We start from the raw sequence: 23,301 nt of genomic DNA on the forward strand, positions 1-23,301 counted from the left end.
CTATCTATCATCTATCTATATCTATCTATCTATCATCTATCTATCTATCTATCATCTATATCTATCTATCTATCTATCTATCTATCTATCTATCTATCTATCTATCTATCTATCTATCTATCTATCATCTATCTATCTATCTATATCTCAGGATCTGAGCACACGAGCCCTCCTCTGGTAGAGTCTGGTCTGTGTGGGGACTAAGAGCCTCTCAGCACCCTGAACAGACTACAGTACCCATGATTCTCTGGGAGTGGGATGCTGCTGGTCTAAGTGTATAGAACAGGTGGGGGCTAAGAAGCGTCGCCTCGGGGAAGATTACCTATTGCCGTGTAGGACAGCTTCCACCCTCCATTCTCTCCAGAGTTGTCACTGTGGAACAATATTTGAATGCTGTTGCTCTTCGTTTCGATGCGTCCTGGCGATTTCTCTCCACAAAAAGGCCCAAACTCCTGACGCCCGGCTTTGATCTGTCAGGAAAAACAATCAAAGGAGGAGCAGAGAAAAGGCGAGACCATCATTTGTGTCTGGCTGAAATCAGGCAAGTCGAATGCAACCGTACTGTACTTAAAACACAAGGGTGTGTGTGTGTGATTTCTCCCTGGCCTCCTGGTATTTTCCAGTCGCTGTGGAACTCAAGCCAGATCAGCTTGCTGCTGTGCTCACCTTGATGTAGTCATATGGGCAGGTGACCTCCGGGTGGTCTTCAATGTCAAAGTTATCATTGAACTCCAACGTAATGAAGAAACCCTCTTCCAGCTCAATGCGGTACAAGCAATCGGAGCTTTTGGGGTAGGAATTGGGGAAGTCTGGGCTGTTGATGACCCCATTCCTCTGAGTGAAGAGGTTGTCGCTGCACTCCACTGCAAGGGAGACAAGGGTGAACACACTGTTAGAATATTCCGTTCCACCTTAAGGGACAGGCATGAGACTGTTGTATGTCATATGTCTGTTTACACTCCAGCACAGTTTGCTGGGAACTTCCGTTTGTGTATAGCTTTTGCTTATGCTGCTTGCTTTGGACATTGAGGGGGAGAAGACATGTTTTTCCTTTTGTCCTGATGTCTGCTGAATAAACTGCTTGTAAATATATTCAACACAGCCTCTCCCTGCCACTTCTGTTGTGCAGCGTTATTTACTCTGCTGAGTGTGTGTGTCCAGCTTCTGAAGGCTTCTGAAGGTAGGGTCGCAGTTTCATGCTGATCCAAGGACTGGAGATCAGCTGGCACACCGGCTGGTGGGCTGGGGCCTGCTGGGGGCCTGGCAATTGCCCCCGATTCCTTGGCTGCATCCCAGCACACACAACACCTTTGCTACGTTGTGTCTGCCGGGGTCAGTATTGCCGTGGCCAATGGTCTGACTCCACAGAAGGCCACTTCTTCCCATGTTTCTAGGGGACGAGCAGTAACAGCTCAGGGGCTAAGTGCATGCAGGTGAGATCCTGGTTCAACCTCGTGACACAAGGTCCTGGTAGCAAAACTGGTGGAGAAACAGCACAAGTTGGGGTAGAAATCTGTGGTGAGGCAGCAGCTTCAGTGGCAGAGGTGGGAGGGGCAGAGGATTGGGATGTGGGTGTACCCGCATTGGTCACCGCAATCCCATGGTTCTAATTGCACCTGCCAAGCCTCTGCATTTGGCCTGTAAGGCCATTTTGGGCAAACCACCCGAACTGTCAGGGACTATGCTGAGGAGGGCTGCACTGAGGAGGAATGGTGGGAACTCCCCCTGCTCCTGATGAGGGTCCTGAATCTTCCCAGGAGCAGTGGGACAGTATAGATTTGGAACAGTGGTTTGCAGAGGGACATAGTTCAGAAGGCAGAAGTTGGGAAGAACTGGGAGGGAGAGAGAGTTAACAGACTCTCTTTTGCTGGAAAGCGTCCATTTGCTCAACCCAAGGTCATGGCGAGCAGGTCAGGTAGCAGAACAGAAAGCAAACTGGTTGCAAGTTCAGGTTGCAAGACATGGAAGCGATGTGTGTGTGTGTGTGTGTGTGTGTGTGTGTAATCCTTAATTGGGAGCATCTTCATCCTAGGAATGGATGCTTTGTTCTCCCTCTGTGATCATTAAAATTTCTAACTGGTAAGAGACTCTTTTTGCTTTGTTCTGCTTCACTACTGCCAAAGGGGGGTGCGGAGAGGAAGCCTGGACACCAACCTGACAGTCAACCCAATTAATATAATCTATTATTTTGAATCCATGCACTAAGTGCTAAGCTTGGAACTAAAGCACCTATTAAGGGACACGGGTGGTGCTGTGGTCTAAACCACAGAGCCTAGGACTTGCTGATCAGAAGGTCGGCGGTTCGAATCCCTGCGATGGGGTGAGCTCCCGTTGCTTGGTCCCTGCTCCTGCCAATCTAGCAGTTCGAAAGCACGTCAAAGTGCAAGTAGATAAATAGGTACCACTCCGGTGGGAAGGTAAACGGCGTTTCCGTGCGCAGCTCTGGTTCGCCAGAAGCGGCTTAGTCATGCTGGCCACATGACCCGGAAGCTCTACGCCGGCTCCCTCGTCCAGTAAAGTGAGATGAGCGCCACAACCCCAGAGTCGGTCACGACTGGACCTAATGGTCAGGGGTACCTTTACCTTTTTAAAGCACCTATTCCCCACTCCCGCTCTCGAGTTTCAGAGCAACCAGCCCAGTTCACTCCCAGCACTGTGATGCAGGCAATACCTTTGCAAGTCCTGTTGTCAGAATGGAGGATGTAGCCAAACCGGCAGGAGCAGTAGTACCCGCCAATATAGTTGTGGCAGTGGTGGTCACAGGCCAGCTCTTCATCGCTCTTCTCCAGACACTCATCGATATCTGTTACAGAACAGGAGGGAGTGGCAGACTCGTAAAGCAAACCCTTTAGGATTCCGTGGTTTTCGAACCCGGCACCGTCGCCAGGCAAAAGATCTATATGGACCCCAGGTTGTGCTTACTTTCCAAGTTTGTGGGAGGTAACTTCAGTTGACCAAGATACGAATGCCTCATTTGCTAACAGCTTCCCGTTCCGTCGGATCTCAAGGCTAGAAGGCTAGGTGGTGGTTTTGACCTTTAAAGCCCTATGTGGCCTAGGACCCTCGTACCTATGGGACCGCCTCTCCTGGTATGCCCCGCAGAGGACCTTAAGGTCCACAAATGACAACACTTTGGAGGTCCCAAGTTGCAAGGTGGTTAGACTGGTCTCAACTAGGGCCAGGGCCTTTTCAGTACTGGCCCCGACTTGGTGGAACGCTCTGTCACAAGAGACTAGGGCCTTGCGGGACTTGAAATCTTTCTGCAGGGCCTGCAAGACAGAGCTGTTCCGCCTGGCCTTTGGTTTGGACTCAGCCTGACCCTTATGTCTTCCCTCCCCTTATGGTTTCGATTTATGGGCTACTTTTAAAATGAGGCTGCATTTTAAATTGCATTTTAACCTGTATTTTAAATTGGTTCCCCCGCCTCCCATTATGTTTTTATTGTAATTTTACTGGTGTAAGGGTATAAATAAAATCTATTATTACTATTATTATAGAAGGATGCTTCTGTGTACTCTACAACAAACTGGTTTTTAAAAGCCTTATTTGTAGCCAAACCAGAGAAATTGGCCCACCAACTCTGGGCTCTCAGAGGGGAAGTGAACCCGATGGACTTTGCATCTGCCTGGTGGTTTATTGTAGCTAATTTAACGACATGGTTGCACAGATGGCAAATTCCATCCAAATATGATTTCATATGGCGCTGTTTTTTTACTGTAAGATTTTTTGGATTAGCTGCTTATTGCTTATCTTGGAATGATGCCATAATACTTGGAATGATCCTCTTTTGTGAAGTTTATCTTCCCATTTTCCTTTATAGCATCATTTTATTTATTAATTTTAATTTTAATAAATAATTTATTTATATTATGTGTGCCACCCTCCACCCACAGACCTCAGGGTGGTTCACACACACAAAAATTCCAACATAAAAACACAAAATACATGATGAACACAAGAACGAAAAAGACAAAGCAGTAACCGCCCCCCAAAACACGCTCATTGTCTTAAACCTCTTTATCTTATACCTGACCATGCGAATTCTTTTTTCTCTTTTGTTGCATTATTGGAATGCTATGTGAGTCTTGTTTGCTACACATTTACTAAAGCACACTCAGTTTCCCTCCCATTTTGACCTGGCTGCTATCCTTTATGACATGGCTTCTGCAACGTCAAGGCTTGGCTACTGCAACATACTGTATTGGTGACTGCCCCCGGAGACTGTCCAGAGGCTTCAGCAAGTGTGCAAGTCATTGAAAGAAATACATTTATACAGCAATTTCATTTTTTAAAAAAACCCATCCAAGTGCAACAAATACTATTTACTGGGGACAAACAAATATTTTAATTAGCGTTTGTTTAGTGCCACCCTTTTTGCCAGCATATAGTCCACTGGGTTTTAGACTGCTTTGTTGTGGGTTTTAGTTTTGTAGCATTTAAAAAACCACACTTTTGATGTACCGTATTTTTCACTCTATAGGACGTACTTTTTCCTCTCCAAAAATTAAGGTGTGAATGCGTCCTATGGAGCGAGTGCAGGCTCCTTGGCTTCAGCGAGAGCAACGCAAAGCCTCCAAAGTGCAGACGGAGCGCTCCCTCCACCCTCTGGAGGCTTTGCGTTGCTTTCGCTGAAGCCTGGAGAGTGAGAGGGGTCGGTACGCATCGACCCCCCCTCTCAATCTCCAGGCTTCAGGGATAGATGCCTGAAGCCTTCGGAGCGCAGCGGGAGTTCCCGCTGCGTTCCGGAGGCTTCAGGTTCCTTTCGCTGAAGCCAGGAGAGTCTTGCTCTCCCGGCTTCAGCAAAAGGAACCCAAAGCCTGCAGAGCATAGCGGGAACTTGCGCTCCGCTCCGAAGGCTTCAGGGATCTTTGAGGCTGGCGGTGGGGGAAAGCAGTGCTTCCCCCTGCCAGCCCCAAAGAGCAGGTCGAAAGGAACCCAAAGCCTCCGGAGCCCAGTGGGAACTCCCACTGCGCTCCGGAGGCTTCGGGTGAACGCACCTTGAATGCACAGAACGCACCTTCTTTTAGAGGGGGAGAACAAGAAAAAAATAATTCTCCCCCTCTCTGCACAGCGCCCCTTCAGCCAAGTGGGAGGAGAAATGGAAGGGGCTCCGTTTCTCCTGCCGCTTCGCTGAAGGGGCGCTGAGCAGAGAGGGGGAGAATTTTTTTTCTTGTTCTCCCCCTCTAAAACAAGGTGCGTCCTATGGTCGGGTGAGTCCTATAGAGCGAAAAATATGGTATTTTAGCTGTTGTCAACTGCAGGTACAGTGGTGCCCCGCAAGACGAATGCCTCGCAAGACGGAAAACTCGGTAGACGAAAGAGTTTTCCGTTTTGGAGGTGCTTTGCAAAATGAATCTCCTATGGGCTTGCTTCGCAAGACGGAAATGTCTTGCGAGTTCCTGCGGGTTTCCCCCCCTTTCCCCCCTTTTTCTAAGCCACTAAGCCGCTTATCAGCTGATCCGATAAGCCGATAAGCCGCTAAAAGCTGCTAATAGCGCTAATAGCGTTATCCACTAATCCGTCAATGGGCTTGCTTCGCAAGACGAAAAAACCGCTAGACGAAGAGAATCACAGAACGGATTATTTTCGTCTTGCGAGGCACCACTGTACTTTGGAGTCCAGCGGCCTGGGCAACCCACATTGTGGCCAAGCGGCTACTCACCCACGGCCGTGTAATGGGCGTCAAACCCTGTGAAACGTTCCTCATTGGAGAAGTCCGATCGGAAAGTGAGGCTCATGAAAGACCCCGGGGAGACAATGGCCTGCTGCCCTGGGGTCTGCTCTGTGTCCGTGGCTTCCCTTCCGCAGAAATTTGCCAGGACTTGGTCCTCAGACTCCACCTGTTCCAGGCCCAACAGGAAAGAAAAAGAACCATCAGCTTGAAGGGGGTGGAAATATATTGCTGCAGCAATGCCAGCAGATACTGTACACGCATTTCCCGATCTGGGCTTTGCAGAACAAGAAGAGGAAATAAAGGTATTATATTGTTTTTGCACTGTCTGTTGCAGCAACATGCCTTTCCAGACCTGGGTTTTCCACAAGAAGAAGAGCAAATAAGGGTGATGCTATTGCAGGTGATGCCGCCAGTAAGATTTACAGTCAAAACCAAGTAGTTTGTGGAGGAAGAAGGGGGGGGTAGTAGTAGTAATAATAATAATAATAATAATAATAATAACAACAACAACAACAACAACAACAACAACAACAATAACAATAATAATATATTTTTCTTTTCCAGAAAAAGATGCTTCAGAGTGTCTTACAAATCCACAAAACACAAAATAAACTTGATTATCAATTAAAAACAAAATCGATAGAAAAAATACTATTGTTATTTATTATTGTATTTTTTGAGTTTATATATCACCCTATACCAAGAGGGTTCACAGAAAAGATCACAACATATAAAATCAGAATAAAAACAGCAACTCAATAACACCCCCCCCAAAAAAGAGCCACATTTTAAAAGGGTGTAGGATGTCCATCAGGTCAACCAAAGGCCTCCTGGTTAAAAAGGAACGTTTTTGCCTAGTGCCTAAAGGTGTATAATGAAGGCACCAGGTGAACTTTCCTGGGGAGAGCATTCCACAGATGGGGAGCCACTGCAGAGAAGGCCCTGTTCTCGTGTTGCCACCCTCCGGACCTTTCAAGGAGGAGGCAGACGAAGGAGGGCCTCAGATGATGATCTCAGGGACCGGGTAGGTTCATATGGAAAGAGGCAGTCCTTGAGGTATTGTGGTCCTGAGCCATACAATATACAATACAATACAATACAATACAGTACAAATACAAATACAATACAGTAAAACGAATACAAGCACAGGCTGTATGCGATAAAAGAAAGTGCATCTTCGCACAGCTCATAAATTGTGGAACTCGCTCCGACAAGAAGCAGCAGTGGCCACCAGCTTGGGTGCTTTTAAACAGGATTGGGCAAATTCAGGGAGGAGGAAATGGCTATCGATGGCTAACAGCCACAATTGCTCTGCTCTGACTCCACAGCTGAAAGCAGCAATGCTTCTGAACACCAGTTTCTGGAACTGGCAGGAGGAGGAGAGAGGACTCTTGTGCTCGGAATCTGTTTGCTGGTTTCCCATCAGGGCATCTGGTTGGCTCACTGGTCTGATCCAACATTGGTCTGACATTCTTTTCATAGCTGTCAACTTACAGATTTGAAAATAAGGGACCAGCAGCCTCGAAAATAAGGGATCAGCAGCCAAAATAAGGGATTTTAGTCAACTAGCAGCCAAACGAAGCCTCAAGCGGTGGTTGCCACAGCGCAGCAACCCGGCAAAGGGGATGCAGCAAGGAAAACCACCATCACCTCTCCGCTGGGAAGCGCTGAGCAAAGGCGATTCCCCAGGCAACGCGGCTGATTTGATCGGCACAAGGCATGCAAACTCCACCCCCCAGTCGTTCTTAGACTCCTTATTGGGTGAGCAACGCAGCCAAGCAACACAGTTGGAGCCTCCCTCCTCCCTGGCCGGCAGGGAGGGAGGGAGAGGAGCTGCTTCCTTTGAAACCCGGGAAATTTAAGGGACATCATCCATAAGGGACAGCAGCGGGACATGGCGCTGGGATAAGGGACTTTCCCGCCAAATAAGGGACGGTTGACAGCTATGATTCTTTTGTCTGTGTGTTCAGGTGTCATGCACGACACAGCAATGTTAAAACACAATTACAGTGGTACCTCTGGTTGCAAATGGGTTCTGTTCCGGAGGCCCGTTCGCAACATGAAAGGAACGCAACCCGCAGTGGCGCGTGGGTTGCGATTCACTGCTTCTGCGCATGCACGTGACGTCATTTTTGCGCATCTGCGCATGCACGAGCTGCGAAACCCGGAAGTAACCCTTTCCGGTACTTCTGGGTCGTCGCAGGACGCAACCTGAAAAAACGTAACATGAAGCAAACGTAACATGAGGTATGACTGTATAAACCCACCTTCCTGAATGGATTTTTAAAAAATAAAATAAAATTGCATTTCTGTATTTTGCACCCATATCCACCAGCAGTGGAACAGAGGCTCACGAGTGCCCCAGATGGCATGTGACGTGTGCAATGGAGCCTGAAACGTTCCCCAAAATTAGGCAGGCCTTTTCCAAATGGAACATACCCATTATCAAACCAATGTAGGGCTGTCGTCCCCGTTTTTTCTCCTCTGATCTCCTACCCAACCCGCTTCCTGGAGTCTGAACATCGTTTGGAAACCAGGCTCGTCTGTAAGTCATGACAGAAGAGGGACGGAACCGCTTTTGCATTTTTGGGATGGCTTTCAAATCCTGCTTTCATACACAGCGATCGTTTTCAAAGCACTGCCAGCCACCCCGAACCCACAAGGCAAAATGCGCCCCAAGTCCAGCTAATCAATCACAGTCGGACCCTGCAGTTTCCTGGAAGGAAAGGATCCTCTCTGGGTAAGTTAAACAGCACCAAGGCCAATAACATGTGGGTGATCTGAAGCGTAGCTTTTCCAAAAAGCAGACCCGTATTCTGAGACGTGCCAAGCCCACAGCCTTCCAAGGCTCTCTGCCACACCCTGCCCTTCCAGAAAGTATGTAAACCTTTTTGCCACAAGACTGGGAGAGCAAAATCCAAGTGTATTGTGGCACCAAAAGACCATGAAGTCATTCAGCCACTGGGAACTTTCCATCAGGTTGTCTTAATTATCACAGCTTAGGAACAGATGAAGACAAACGCGCTCAGGATGTAGGCAAAAATTGTTTCCACTCCGCTGGAATATTATCTTTAAAAATAGCTGCACGGCAAGGAGCCGAGGGCTTGCAAAAAAGTCAACGGAGACAATTTTTTTTTGGGGGGGGGGAGGCACAGCTCATATTTCCCAGCTCAACCCCCTACCCTGCCATCTCCACTTGAACAGGTCACAGGTAGATGAGCTGAGATTGCTTACGGGCGAGGAGAACAGTTGCCAGCCAGGTGGGGCTGCCCCTGGGGTCAGTCTGGAGCATGGGTAGGCCTGGGGGCCAGATCCAGCCCAATCACCTTCTAAATCCAGCCTGTGGCTGGTCCAGGAATCAGCGTGTTTTTACATGAGTAGAATGTGTGCTTTTATTTAAAATGTATCTCTGGGTTATTTGTGGGGCATAGGAATTTGTTCACCCCCCCCAATATAGTCTGGCCCCCCACAAGGTCTGAGGGACAGTGGACCGGCCCCCTGCTGAAAAAGTCTGCTGACCCCTAGTCTGGAAGCTGCAACTGGTGCAGAAGGTGCCAGCGAGTTCGTGTGTGTGGTCAAACTACTGCCAGCAGGCAACACCTTGCTTGCAAAATCTGACCTGGCTGCTAATTTGCTAGCGGGTCAACAGAAAAAGGGTCTGGAAAACCAAGCCTGATGGGGATGGGATGAGGGAGTTGGTGAGCTGTCTTCAAATATCTAAAGGGCCGCCATATGGAAGCCGGAGGAAGCTTGTTTCGTGCTGTTCCGGAGGGCAGGATCTGAACCAAGGGATTCAAATGACAAGGAAAGAGATTCGGACAAAACATTAGGAACGGCTTTCTGACAGTAAAAGCTGTTCAGCAATGGAATGGACTACCTAGGAAGGTGGTGGAGGATTTTAAAATCCTTGGAGGAGTTTAAGCGGAGGTTGGATAGCCATCTGCTAGGGGTTATTTAACTGAGATTCCTGCATTGCAGGGGGTTGGACTGGATGACCTTTGGGTTCCCTTCCAGCTCCACAAATCTATGATTCCATCTGTTCTGAGGGCCAGGCAGAGAGTCAGAGACACACTCTTTCCTGGCCCCAGTCTGAGACTCTCCAGCCCTGCTCTAACCATTGCACCACACACTGGGTCCCCAATATGGATTTCCCTTTCTCACTTCATACTATCATGTCTGCAATTACAGCTTTACAATCCCAGCCATGTAAAGTGTGACCCAGAGGTGGCAATTTCTCCCCCACGTGCACATCGCCCTTCTACATCTCTCCTCCAGCACCATGATTTTAAAAATGTGTGAGAAGATGAACTCTCACAGCGAAGTATGTTTTTCATTTTATATCGAAAGGGCTCTGGTATTCACTCGCTTTCCCACTTGCTCCCAACTTTCACATCTCAACCCACAAATGCTTTCATTTTCACAAAGTCCCCTTCTGGTGCTGTCTCCGTCTCGTTCTGTCATCCGTCACATGAAATGTCATGCCAAAAGACATAGAAAAAGGAAATGAAGCCAACCATACGGCAGAGAATTCCCACACTCTTTGCAAAAACCAAAAATGACTATGCTCAGCAATATCCCCTGTTATTTGATTTTACCTCTGACTCACAAAAGCGATGTGTGATATCAGATGATTAGAGAACCTCATGGAGGAAAAGGCTTTTGATGGGTACTGGATGAGTCTTACATCTGGTATCGGAGAAAGTACTTATTTACACAGCTCATGGGGTTCTGTCCTGGGCCTGTTGCTCAACATCTTTTTAAACAACTTAGATAAAGGAATAGAGGGGAAGCTTGTATTTATCATTACAAAAGACTGGCCAGACTCCCCAGGGTATCCAATCAAGTGAGCATTAATATGTAACACACTCAGATTTCTGCTGCAGACCACCTTTTCTGTGATGTAGGTATGGTGTATGGGGTGGTGGTTGTCTTGAGCTCCAGGGCAGGGAATTTAAAATGTCTATATAAGGGCAGGCACACCTTGGTTCTGGGTCCTCCTCTTTCCTGCGTGTGAGGTGAGCACCCTGTTGCAACAGATCAATAAAGATCTGGCTTACTAGCTGCTTTGCTTTTCAATATTCTCTGGTTGGCCTTATTTTCTCCTACCAATAGGGAACCTACATTAAGGACTCTATATGGGCTCTTGGATACCCCCTAAGGGAAAAGGGCAGATTTTGGTTTACAATACTGGTAGTGGGGAAAGGGAAGAAGAAGAAGAGTTTGGATTTGATATCCCGCCTTTCACTCCCTTTAAGGAGTCTCAAAGCGGCTAACATTCTCCTTTCCCTTCCTCCCCCACAACAAACACTCTGTGAGGTGAGTGGGGCTGAGAGACTTCAGAGAAGTGTGACTAGCCCAAGGTCACCCAGCAGCTGCATATGGAGGAGCAGGGAAGCGAACCCGGTTCACCAGATTACGAGTCCGCCGCTCTGAACCACTACAGCACACCGGCGCAGTGCTGCACTCTAGTCCTGCTGATGGGCTTCTCAGAGGTAGCAGGACTGGATGGGCTATTGGCCCGATCAAGCAAACTTTTCTTACGTTCTCCCTGCCAATCTCACTTTAAAGTCTCACTCCTGTTTTCCGGGGATTGTCAGCACAGGCAGAACTAAAGAGCAGCTCAGGTGAAGCTTCAGACCAGATGCCAAAGATCTTGCAGAAACCCAGAAGTCCAATGTTGCAACAGTTCTTAACCTTTAGCCAGCCAGAGGCACGGGGCAACGGTATCCTCCTTGCTTCTGCAAACTGTTTCCCGGCATGTTTGCACAAATTGCTTTCCTGGATTAGACGAAGGTTCATCCTGTCCTGACCTAAATGGGCAATGATTGGCTAGATAGGGACCTGAGAAATACACATACCGGTTTCAAGGCAAGAAAGGATAAAGGAGAAGGTGCTGGAAGGAGTCAGAAATGTGATTCCTGGTGGAGCAAGAAACAGCCCCTCCTGTAGGGCTGCCAGCTCTTGAATTTGAAACTTTTTCTGGTTTCTGATGACGGGTGGGACAGAACGAGCTGAACCTGCCCAATTCACACTTTCTGAAACACAGCAAATCCTATGAAATCCAGACCTTTCTGAATTCTGCAATGCCATTCCCCATCCCAAATAATGTGTACAAAATAGACACAGAATCATAACAGAGTACAAGACACCTAACTAACATAATCAGCTCTAACCTATTTCCAAATCTACTTAATTTTGACTGTGTCGTTTGCGCTCTGTACATGCCCGGACTGTTTCTTGGGGGTATAGCGGGTATTTTTATGCCTTTTTAGAAACTGAAATATAAAGTTAAGATTTTTAATTAATAATAATAATAATACAGTGGTACCTCGGGTTAAGTACTTAATTCGTTCCGGAGGTCCGTTCTTAACCTGAAACTGTTCTTAACCTGAAGCATCACTTTAGCTAATGGGGCCTCCTGCTGCCGGAGCATGATTTCTGTTCTCATCCTGTAATGATAAATATTTTTATTATCTATACCCTGCCCATCTGGCTAGGTTTCCACTCTGGGCGGCTTACAGGACATGGCAGCATTTTTAAACGACCCCAACCTCAAAGTGATGCAGCCATCCCTTTGGGCAGGGAGTTTGCCACTCCTGGGTTCTGCACAGTCACAAAGCGTATTGTAAATAAAAAGTTAAGTAGCTGGTTGCAGCCACAGCAGAGTGAGGACAAAGCTCCCCTTGTTGGCTGGGTCCGTCTCCCCTCGCCTCATCGCTTTCCCCTGAAGCCCTTTAAAAGAAAGCAAAGGGGATTTCCTGAGACAAATGCATAGGGGCCATTCTCCCTCCTGGCATCCTGGGTGCAAATTCTTTCTCTTTCTGGCTTGGTGCCATCGTCTGCCCCCCCCCCCCAGTTTCCCTATATTAGTCAAATGCCTTCCCAGTGCTTAGAGACTCCATCCCCTCTAAGGTCTGGTCTGGACTGGGTAACCTCTCCCAGACAGGGACCCTGTCTGCATTCCTAATGGAATGATTTGAATATGAATATGTCCTTTCTCTTTTTTGGGGGGGCGTGAGAGAGGCGAGGGAGGCTCCTTTCATTCCGAAGATCCGAGCACCTCAAACTCTCGTGGCAAATGAGGGAGATTAGATGGGTGGGTCTCGGAGCTGTCATCCTTCCGAGAAAAGGGATATCAAGTTTGTTTGGTATTTCATTGCATTTATTGTTTATTATTTCACTGCATTTCTGTCTAACTTTTTTCTCCAGGAAGCTGAAGGTGGTTCTCTCCCTCTTCATTTAATTAATCACTACAACAACCTTTTAATGAAGGTGAAAGAGGAGAGTGAAAAATATGGTCTGAAGCTCAACATCAAAAAAACGAAGATCATGGCCACTGGGCCCATCACCTCCTGGCAAACAGAAGGGGAAGAAATGGAGGCAGTGAGAGATTTTACTTTCTTGGGCTCCATGATCACTGCAGATGGTGACAGCAGCCAGGAAATTAAAAGACGCCTGCTCCTTGGGAGAAAGGCGATGGCAAACCTAGACAGCATCTTAAAAAGCAGAGACATCACCTTGCCAACAAAGGTCCGTATAGTAAAAGCTATGGTTTTCCCAGTAGTGATGTATGGAAGTGAGAGTTGGACCATAAAGAAGGCTGATCACCGAAGAATTGATGCTTTTGAATTATGGTGCTGGGGGAGACTCTTGAGAGTCCCATGGACTGCAAGAAGATCAAACCTCTCCATTCTGATGGAGATCAGCCCTGAGTGCTCACTGGAAGGACAGATCCTGAAGCTGAGGCTCCAAGACTTTGGCCACCTCATGAGAAGAGAAGACTCCCTGGAAAAGACCCTGATGTTGGGAAAGATGGAGGGCACAAGGAGAAGGGGACGACAGAGGACGAGATGGTGGGACAGTGTTCTCGAAGCTACCAGAATGAGATTGACCAAACTGTGGGAGGCAGTGGAAGACAGGAGTGCCTGGCGTGCTCTGGTCCAGGGGGTCACGAAGAGTCGGACACCACTAAATGACTAAACAACAACAACCACCACCCTGTGAAGAAGGTTGGGGTGAGAGGCAGCGACTAGTCCCCAAGGTCACCCAGTGAGCTTCACGGCCAGTGTAAGATTTGAACACTGGTCTCTCAGCTCCAGGTCCAACACGCTAACCACTACACCACACTGGATCTCCAAGCTGAGAATCTAAAGACTCCAAGGTAACCTTCCACAACTGGGTGTGACCACCAGGTACTAGGTGATCTAAGGCTTCCACCAGTCGCAGACCACGAATTGGTTGGGGCTGACAAGACTCATGGCCAAAGCAGCTGGTGAACATAACAATGTAGGGCCTTGCAGGATCAGGCCAATGGCCCATCGACTCCAACATCCTGTTCTCACAGTGGCCAGCCAGTTGCCTGTGGGAAACCAGCAAGCAGAATTCGAACACAAGAGCAGCTCTCGCCTCCTGCAGTTTCCAGCAATTGAGATTCAGAAGCATGATTGTCTCTGACCAGGAAGGCAGAGCGTTGCCATAGTATCTAGTCACCACCAATAGCCCTCTTTTAAAGCCATCTAAGTTGTGGACATCACTGCCTCCTGTGGGAGGGAGTTCCATAGTTTAACTAGTCACTGATTGAAGTACTTACTTTTCTCTGTCCTAAAATGTCTAATAATAATAATAATAATAATAATAATAATAATAATAATAATAATAATAATAAAAGAGTTTGGATTTGATATCCTGCTTTATCACTACCCAAAGGAGTCTCAAAGTGGCTAACATTCTCCTTTCCCTTCCTCTCCCACAACAAACACTCTGTGGGGTGAGTGGGGCTGAGAGACTTCAGAGAAGTGTGACTGGCCCAAGGTCACCCAGCAGCTGCATGTCGAGGAGCGGAGACGCGAACCCGGTTCCCCAGATCACGAGTCTACCGCTCTTAACCACTACACCACACTGGCTCTCTAATAATAATTTATTTATTTATACCCCGCCCACCTGGCTGGGTTTCCCCAGCCACTCTGGGCTGCTCCCAACAGAATATTAAAAGCACAATAAAACTTCAAACATTAAAAACTTCCCTAAAGGACTGCCTTCAGATGCCTTCTAAAAGTCAGATAGTTGTTTATTTCCTTGACATCTGACAGAAGGGCCTTCCACAGGGTGGGTGCCACCACCAAGAAGGCCCAACATTCAGCTTGCACCAATATGCACCAATTCTAGTATCAAGAGAAGAAAAAAATCTTTCCACGGGATACTTTCCCCATGTCACGCATAATTTTTATAAACTTCCATGCTGTTGCCTCTTACTCGCTTTTCCCTGAAACTAAGAAGTTTGGCCCCCAGATGCACAAGGCTTCTCTAAATCCTTATTGGCAGGCTGTGGCACCATCGTGTGGGATAGTTTTAATTTCTCTCCTTCTCCTGCCCTCACTGCCCTTTTAAGAATTGTTTCACAGGACATTGAACCTCAGATCTTGGGGGTAGCAAGTGTGTGAGAAGCTACAATAGGATGCTCCCAGCTAGGAGCTTAACATGGGATTTTTTGCTGCTCGTGCCTCAGAATGGCCCACTTGCGGGGTTAAGCCACCTTGGACTCTGCCCCCAAATCCCTTTAATGCTCTTGTGCCCATCTAAAACAAGGTGTCTTTCGGGTAGTGACAAAATGGGGAGCAATGGCAGGAAGGCAACAGGGAGATTAAACAGAAGCTTGTCTTCATCACTAATAATTAGAAACATTCTTTTTTCCCAAAAGAGAAAGGGAAAATTATGCGCAAGTAGCAACCCACATTCATTTGCTGGTGGGTTTGTTCGTTTGGGTAATATATTATCCTCTGTCAAGTTTCACTTCATTTGGTCATGTTGCATAATCTCTTGAATTTTCTCTCTCTCACACACACACAAACAGGGTGCTTTATTCAAACATGACTCTCGTATGTCATTCACGAACCACGCTTATTGTACACAGGAAATATTCACGGACACAGATAAACATCTGGAAAGCACTTTGAGAATGTGGATCGCTACCTTCTTTTTATCCTTAGTATACAGATCCCAAGTCCTTAATGCAGACTACTTTTTTAAATAAAAAACTCCTGAGTTAGAATTTTCATAGATGTGCCATGATCTTTCGGCAGCTGAGCTGATGGCTGGACAGAGTTTGTGTCAATCAACTGAAGCTCCGACAGCCAACAGAGTGGCAAGGGTTTTAAAGACCGCAGCGGGTATTTCCATTGGGGTTTTTCAGTCATATTTACTTGCTCATGAGGGACAAATGGACAAAAGCGCATCCCCCCCATCCGCAAACTGATAAGGTCTAAGGTTTAATTTGAAACAACATTCATTTCTCCACGGCCTAGTAAGTACTTGATTAATGTATCTGGCTTTGATTTCACAAAATAGATAGAAGGGTTAGGTAGGAACAGTGCCGGATTTAGGTAAAGGTAAAGGGACCCCTGACCATTAGGTCCAGTCATGGCTGACTCTGGGGTGGCGACGCTCATCTCGCTTTATTGGCCGAGGGAGCCAGCATACAGCTTGCGGGTCATGTGGCCAGCATGACTAAGCCGCCTCTGGTGAACCAGAGCAGCGCACAGAAACGCTGTTTACCTTCCCGCCAGAGCAGTATCTACTTATCTACTTGCACTTTGACATGCTTTCAAACTGCTAGGTTGGCAGGAGCAGGGACAGAGCAAAAGGAGCCCACCCAGGGACGCGGACTTATAAAAAATATTGGGGGGGCCCGGGAAAGCTCATGAATAATAAATAAGCTCATGAATATGCAAATAAAGTGGCGCCTCCTCCTCGTGAGCGAATAGGGGAGAGTGTGCTGCGCCTATTAATCAGCTCCGAAGGAAATTGGGTGGAGCTTTTGCTCGGGAGGGAGGGCAGGAGGCATGCAGCCCGACCCTGTGCATTTTGGGCTGGGGGAGGAGCGGCGGTGGTGCTCTGCTGAAGGGGCGCCCGAGATTATTGGGGGGCAGAGCCCCCCCAACGAATTTTTGAGGGGGCTCGGGCCCCCTCAAGCCCCATGGAGTCGGCGCCTATGAGCTCACCCCATTGTGGGGATTCGAACCACCAACCTAATGATCGGCAAGTCCTAAGCTCTGTGGTCTAACCCACAGTGCCACCCATGTCTCAGGTGCTGGATTTATGTATAAGCTAAACAAGCTATAGCTTAGGGCCCCACTCTCTTGGGGGCCCCCAAAAAAATTAAAGGAAAAAACCTGGATGTACATTTCCAAAATATAAGATAAAAAACAAATAAAATAAAACCTACATGCAGCAACAGTGTTTTGTGTTGTGTGGGCTCCTATTTTGTTATGTGCAAATGACTTTAGATACCTATTAGGTCCATAAATTACCATATAGCATATATTCAACACAAAAAACAGCGACAATTTGTTGTTGACAAAGGACAGCTGGAAATAGAGAGGGCCCCATTACCTTCAGTAGCTTCGGGCCTCATCAAGCCTAAATCCGGCCCTGGGTAGGAAAACAGATTGCAAGATCCCTTGTGGATGCAGAATGCAGTCAAGCAAGTTGCTTGACACAGGAGAAAGAGAGAGAGAGAGAGAGAGAAAGAAAGAAAGAAAGAAAGAAAGAAAGAAAGAAAGAAAGAAAGAAAGTCTTCTTGCAGCACATAGCTAAACTATGGAACTCACTCCCATGGGCGGAAGTGATGCCCTATGAAGAAAAGTTACAGTGCGATATTAGGACTCAGGGTCATCCAGGGATGCTGAATATTCTGATATTCAGGACAGATTAAATAAAGGGCTTCATCACGCAGTTTATGATTAAATTGTGGGATTCCCTGCCATAAGATGTGGCTGTTAGAATTCCTGCTCCGTGATTGCAGTCATGGGATTGTTGTCTATCACATGACGGTGTATATTTTGACTCCACAGAGTGGGAAGTGATGGAGACAGGATGTTTGTGTTCTTGTGTTCCGTGAAGTGGGACTATTGTCCTTTGTTATTTCTCTTTTTGCTGTCTTGAACTCCTAAGCAGGTTTAAAATAACTCTTGTAAGGTAACAAAGTCTTTGGACAAAATGGATATCTGGAAAACTGGGGTGACATATGATATGCAGTAGAAAAGAGTAAATAAAGAACCCATGGAGGGCATAGCTGCCAACGTTTCCCTTTTTTAAAGAGAAATTCCCTTATTCCGAATAGGATTCCTTGCAAGAAAAGGGAAAAGTTAACAGCTACGATGGAGAGGTGGGGGGAAGTCAAAAGATTAGGAAGAATCTTGTTTATTTTTTTTTTTTTTTTGGAGTAAACATCAATATGTAAAATCCAATAAGTTGTTTTATATAAAAAAAGAAACTTTTGCTGGATCGGGACCTTTGCATTTAGGTTTCCCGCTGTTTCACATTGATTTAAGCCACCCATCCTCACAAGGGCCATCCTCCTCGGTCCACCAGCACCGCCACAAATTTCCTGGCCGCCTGCTCTCTTGACACTCCATTTCCGAGAATGCTTTCACTCCTGCAAATGGAATTTTGCTGCTTTAATGAGGAGTTTATATATACGTTACAAGGGATGGATTATATCCTCCCCTCATCAACCCAATTAGCGCATTCCAGGCCGGGCCAGGGAGAGGTTGACGGCCTCCGCCGTTGACTGCCTGCCGCAGGGTAGCAATGAAGAACGCTGGCATTCAGAGGGTTCCCATGACACTGTAGGAACCACTTTCGAAAACAGATCCTTACACTGTTTCCTTGCATCCCGGCTGGGAATGGGGCAGAAATAGAATTATCCCTGAAGCTAAAGGCGGATCTACCTGATTCACACTTCCCGAAGCAACACAGGGGCCGAAATGCAGTCCCTGAATTTTGCAACGCAGTTCTGCAGCCAGCTAACGTGCATTTACTAGGAAAAAGCAGGTATGGAATGCACATATATGTGAAAATAACAGCCAAAAATGCACCATATTAGGGGAAATTGCATGCAAAAATGTGCAGGCAAAATTTCATAGCAATGCGGAATTAGGAAAAAGTTGCTGGTGAATTTTCATGAGTCCCTTTGTAAAAAAACCTCAGAATGATGTGGAAATGTTTGGAGCTAAATTCAAGACTGGAAAAACAGGAAACTAAAAATGGACAGATTCACCCTCCCCAAAACCTCTGCTACCTTGTGGGATATCTTCAGGAGAAGAAAAAGCTATACAGTGGTACCTCGGGTTACAGACACTTCAGGTTACATATGCTTCAGGTTACAGACTCCACTAACCTAGAAATAGTACCTCGGGTTAAGAACTTTGCTTCAGGATGAGAACAGAAATCGTGCTCTGGTGGCGCGGCGGCAGCAGGAGGCCCCATTAGCTAAAGTGGTGCTTCAGGTTAAGACCTCCAGAATGAATTAAGTACTTAACCCGAGGTACCACTGTATTATGTATTTGAATTATGTATTTAATTTGAATTATGGTGCTGGAGGAGACTCTTGAGAGTCCCATGGACTGCAAGAAGATCAAACCTATCCATTCTGAAGGAAATCAGCCCTGAGTGCTCACTGGAAGGACAGATCCTGAAGCTGAGGCTCCAAGACTTTGGCCACCTCAGGAGAAGAGAAGACTCCCTGGAAAAGACCCCAATGTTGGGAAAGATGGAGGGCACAAGGAGAAGGGGATGACAGAGGACGAGATGGTTGGACAGTGTTCTCGAAGCTACCAGCATGAGTCTGACCAAACTGCAGGAGACAGTGGAAGACAGGAGTGCCTGGCGTGCTCTGGTCCAGGGGGTCATGAAGAGGCGGACAAGACTAAACGACTAAACAACAACAACAAACCACTGTACAAATCTGGATAGCACCTTGTACGCCTCCTTCCGGCAACTCTTGCAGCCAAGCTAGTGCCAAATGTATTGCTCTGCTTGACTTTGGACCACATCATCAAGGCCAAGAGGGGGGGTCTTGTCATCTGGGCAGCCCAGAACCTCCAGACACATTCCCCAGGATTGTACCCCGTCCAGGTGCTGCTAATGCAACAGTGTGACTTCACCCCCAGAGGCATACTCCATTGTCTCTCAAGACAGACAGATGACAACCACAATAGCAATCCAGTCTGGAGTTAGGATGTGAGACCCTGGCCGCCAGGTATCCTGGAGCTCAGATCTTAGGCGACACAAGCAGAAGATACCCTGAGCATGGATTCCGGCAGGATCAGGTACCCACAGTGGCTGCCCATTGGGACTAGCAGGGTGGGAAGCAGGGAGCCCAGACTGTGGGTGGAGCCAGAAGTGATGGCAGGCGAAGCCAAACTCTGGTTTTGACTCCATCCTCCTCCTCACTGCTCTACAAAGCAAAACATTGAGACTAAGGAGGAGGAAGACACTTAACGGGCAGGATTGTTCCCTGGACTATTTGCAAGGAGGAAGTGTGGTAGGTAGTCAAGTACAACAATACCTGTTTATCAGCTCTACCAGTACGCAGGATGAGACCCTCCCTGCCTGCAGACTGTCTCGCCAGAGTGGTGCATGCTCTGGTTATCTCTTACTTGGACTACTGCAATGAGCTCTACGTGGGGCTACCTTTGAAGGTGACCTGGAAACTGCAACTAATCCAGAATGCGGCAGCTAGACTGGGGACTGGGAGCGGCCACCGAGACCACATAACACCGGTCTTGAAAGACCTACACTGGCTCCCAGTACGTTTCCAAGCACAATTCAAAGTGTTGGTGCTGACCTTTAAAGCCCTAAATGGCCTCGGTTCAGTACACCTGAAGGAGCGTCTCCACCCCCATCGTTCTGCCTGGACACTGAAGTCCAGCACTGAGGGCCTTCTGGTGGTTCCCTCACTGCGAGAAGCCGAGTTACAGGGAACCAGGCAGAGGGCCTTCTCAGTGGTGGCACCCACCCTGTGGAACGCCCTTCCACCAGATGTCAAAGAGAAAAACAACTACTTGACATTTAGAAGACATCTGAAGGCAGCCCTGTTTAGGGAAGCTTTTAATGTTTAATAGATTATTGTATTTTAATATTCTGTTGGAAGCCGCCGGAACGAATTAAGTACAGTGGCACCTCGGGTTAAGTACTTAATTTGTTCCGGAGGTCCGTTCTTAACCTGAAACTGTTCTTAACCTGAAGCACCACTTTAGCTAATGGGGCCACCTGCTGCTGCTGCGCTGCCGGAACACAATTTCTGTTCTCATCCTGAAGCAAAGTTCTTAACCTGAGGTACTATTTCTGGGTTAGCGGAGTTTGTAACCTGAAGTGTATGTAACCTGAAGTGTCTGTAACCCGAGGTACCACTAACTAATCTAATACCAAGAACTAACTTAGTTGGTCTTTAAGGTGCTACTGGAAGGAATTTTTTTTATTTTGACTATGGCTGACCAACACGGCTACCTATCTGTAACTGGAACCGAGGTACCACTGTACTTAACCTGAGGTACCACCGTACTCAGACTGGCCCAGCAATGAGGAGAAACATTGGCACAGCTGTTTTCAAACCTGTGTCCAAGAGAAACAGCCGTTGTTTGAGAGGGCTGTGTGTTTTTGCAACGCATTTCTCTCTCTCTCTCTCTCTCTTCAGCCAGTGCTTGATGCTCTTCCTCAGGGACAGATCTTCTCTAGTGAACATGTCGACATAATGACCCCGGAGGGGAATCCCGCCAAACAAGCAGCCAAGATTTAATTACCAGCCGCTCTCGGGATGTAAATGATCTATGAAAAAGTATACAGTCCTCAGCGGAGGCAGCACACATTAACCAGGCTGCGTGACCCCTCTGTTTAGTTTACTGTCAGAGGTCTCTCCGGGGTTCTTTGGGGAAGGGGGAATGACTGGCGAGGCGGCTGGGAGGGGGAGAAGGCCCAGGGTTCGGAGGAGAAATGGTTCTCTGATGCAGGAGGGCAGGCAGGGACTCACAAACTCATTAAACCATAGAACTGTAGAGCTGGGTGGGACCCTGAGGGTCATCCAGACCAACCCCCTGCAATTGCAGGAATCTCAACTAAAGCATCCAGGACAACTGGCCATCCAGCCTCTGCTTTCAAAGCCTTCAAGGAAGGAAAGTCCACAACTTCCTGAGGGAGACCGTTCCACTGTCAAACATCTCTTACTGTCAGAAGCTTATTTCGGGTGTTTAGTCGGAATCTCCTTTCTCCCCAATTTCAGTCCATTGATAATAATAATAATAATAATAATAATAATAATAATAATAATAATAATAATAGTTTAGTATTTATACCCCGCCCATCTGGCTGGGCTTCCCCAGCCACTCTGGGCGGCTTCCAACAAAATATTAAAATACTGCAATACATCAAACATTAAAAGCTTCCCTAAAGAGGGCTGCCTTCAGAATTCTTCTAAAAGTCTGGTAGTTGTTGTTCACTTTGACATCTGGTGGGAGGGCGTTCCACAGGAAGGGTGCCACTACCGAGAAGGCCAGATTAAGAGTATCTGCTACTCGCCAGGGTCAAAGTTGAGCATCTCCTGCCACTGATATTCAGAGATATATTGCTCCTGGACATGAAGGTTCCATTCAGCTATGATTCTGGGATGAGTTAAATAGGTCTCACCAGTGTTTGGAAACAAAACTGTCCCGATCCAGCAAAAGTTCAGCATTTTCTCAGCCTGGCTTCTAAGAGATCTCACTGCACTCCTTTCTTCTTGATGTTTAAAGCCAGGCTCCCCCAGGACAGGCCTTCAAACAGAGGACCATCCTCTACAAAATAGGGCACATGGCCACTCTATTACCACCCCTCCCTCCTCCCCCCTGTCCCCCCTTCTGTGTGTAGCTGAAGCTGCAGTTTCTTGGCTCCTGTGCATGCACAGAGAGCAGATTGCTTCTGGACAACCTATTGTGCTGATTGGCTGAAGCTGAATGTTGGAAGATTTGGAACAGATAAAGGAAAGTCTTTCACGCACACACAGTTAAACTATGGAACTCCCTGCCACAGGAGTCAGTGATGGCCACAAACCTAGGTGGCTTGGAAAGAGGAATAGGCACATTCATGGGGGAGGAGGGGGCTGTCAAAGGCTGCTAGATATGATAGCTCTGCTCTGCCTCCACAGCTGGTGTGATGGTCTGGGGCTCGGATTTGGAACAAGAGGGGTCTCAGTCCATCTGAACCAAGTCTGGGGCCTGATTCTGAAGAGTCCCAGTCTGCACAGGTTCCCCTGCAACAAACACCAGCTGGGCCGAGTCAGGGGCCTGAGCCTGCCCTGGCTCCAGATGCGGGGATGACCTTGTTGCCTCCAGCTGGGCCATCACTTACAGCTGCTCCACTACCGGTTGGGTCAGGGGAGGCTGAGGCAACCCCTGGGTCTAGTAACCCACCGACGTCTCCCAAGCTGCAGAGACTGAGGTCTGAGAGAAGGAGAGACCTGACGACTCGCAGGAGGAGTGCTCGCCTTCGGGCGAGACAGGGAGGTGAGTCGCTGGGGGATCAGGACTGGCTGTTACCCCGACAAAGATAAAAGGCTGTCGGACCCCGCCCCAGGTTGTGGGAGCAACATTGCTGTATGCTAGATCCTGCACCTGTCCTTGCCTGGTTTCCTGCCTCGTGTCCTGCCTTGGCCCTGTTGGACTGACTCCTAGCGGAGCCTTCAGATTCTGGACCAGTCCTGGACCACATTTCACGGGTTACCCCCGGGCCCAGCACAGTGGGAGGCAGTGATGCTTCTGAATCCCAGTTGCTGGAAACCATGAGATGAGAGAGGACTCTTGTGCTTGGATCCTGCT

At 47.7% G+C, this 23,301-nt stretch overlaps 1 protein-coding gene across 4 annotated transcripts in view; it reads right to left on the reverse strand.

The window, feature by feature from the left end:
* MASP1 (MBL associated serine protease 1) overlaps positions 1-23,301 on the reverse strand; it is a 123,342-nt gene that overhangs the window by 77,782 nt on the left and 22,259 nt on the right. For all 4 annotated transcript variants that reach the window (XM_083504139.1, XM_083504136.1, XM_083504137.1 and 1 more), the window contains exons 3-6: positions 5,663-5,840; positions 2,672-2,803; positions 667-863; positions 323-470 (exon numbers count right to left, since the gene is read on the reverse strand). In XM_083504139.1, the coding sequence (XP_083360265.1) occupies positions 323-470; positions 667-863; positions 2,672-2,803; positions 5,663-5,840 (655 nt within the window). The remainder of the gene's footprint in view (positions 1-322; positions 471-666; positions 864-2,671; positions 2,804-5,662; positions 5,841-23,301) is intronic.

The sequence above is a fragment of the Podarcis liolepis genome, assembly GCF_965112155.1.
Source record: "Podarcis liolepis genome assembly, chromosome: 5".
NCBI classification, from domain to species: domain Eukaryota; kingdom Metazoa; phylum Chordata; class Lepidosauria; order Squamata; family Lacertidae; genus Podarcis; species Podarcis liolepis.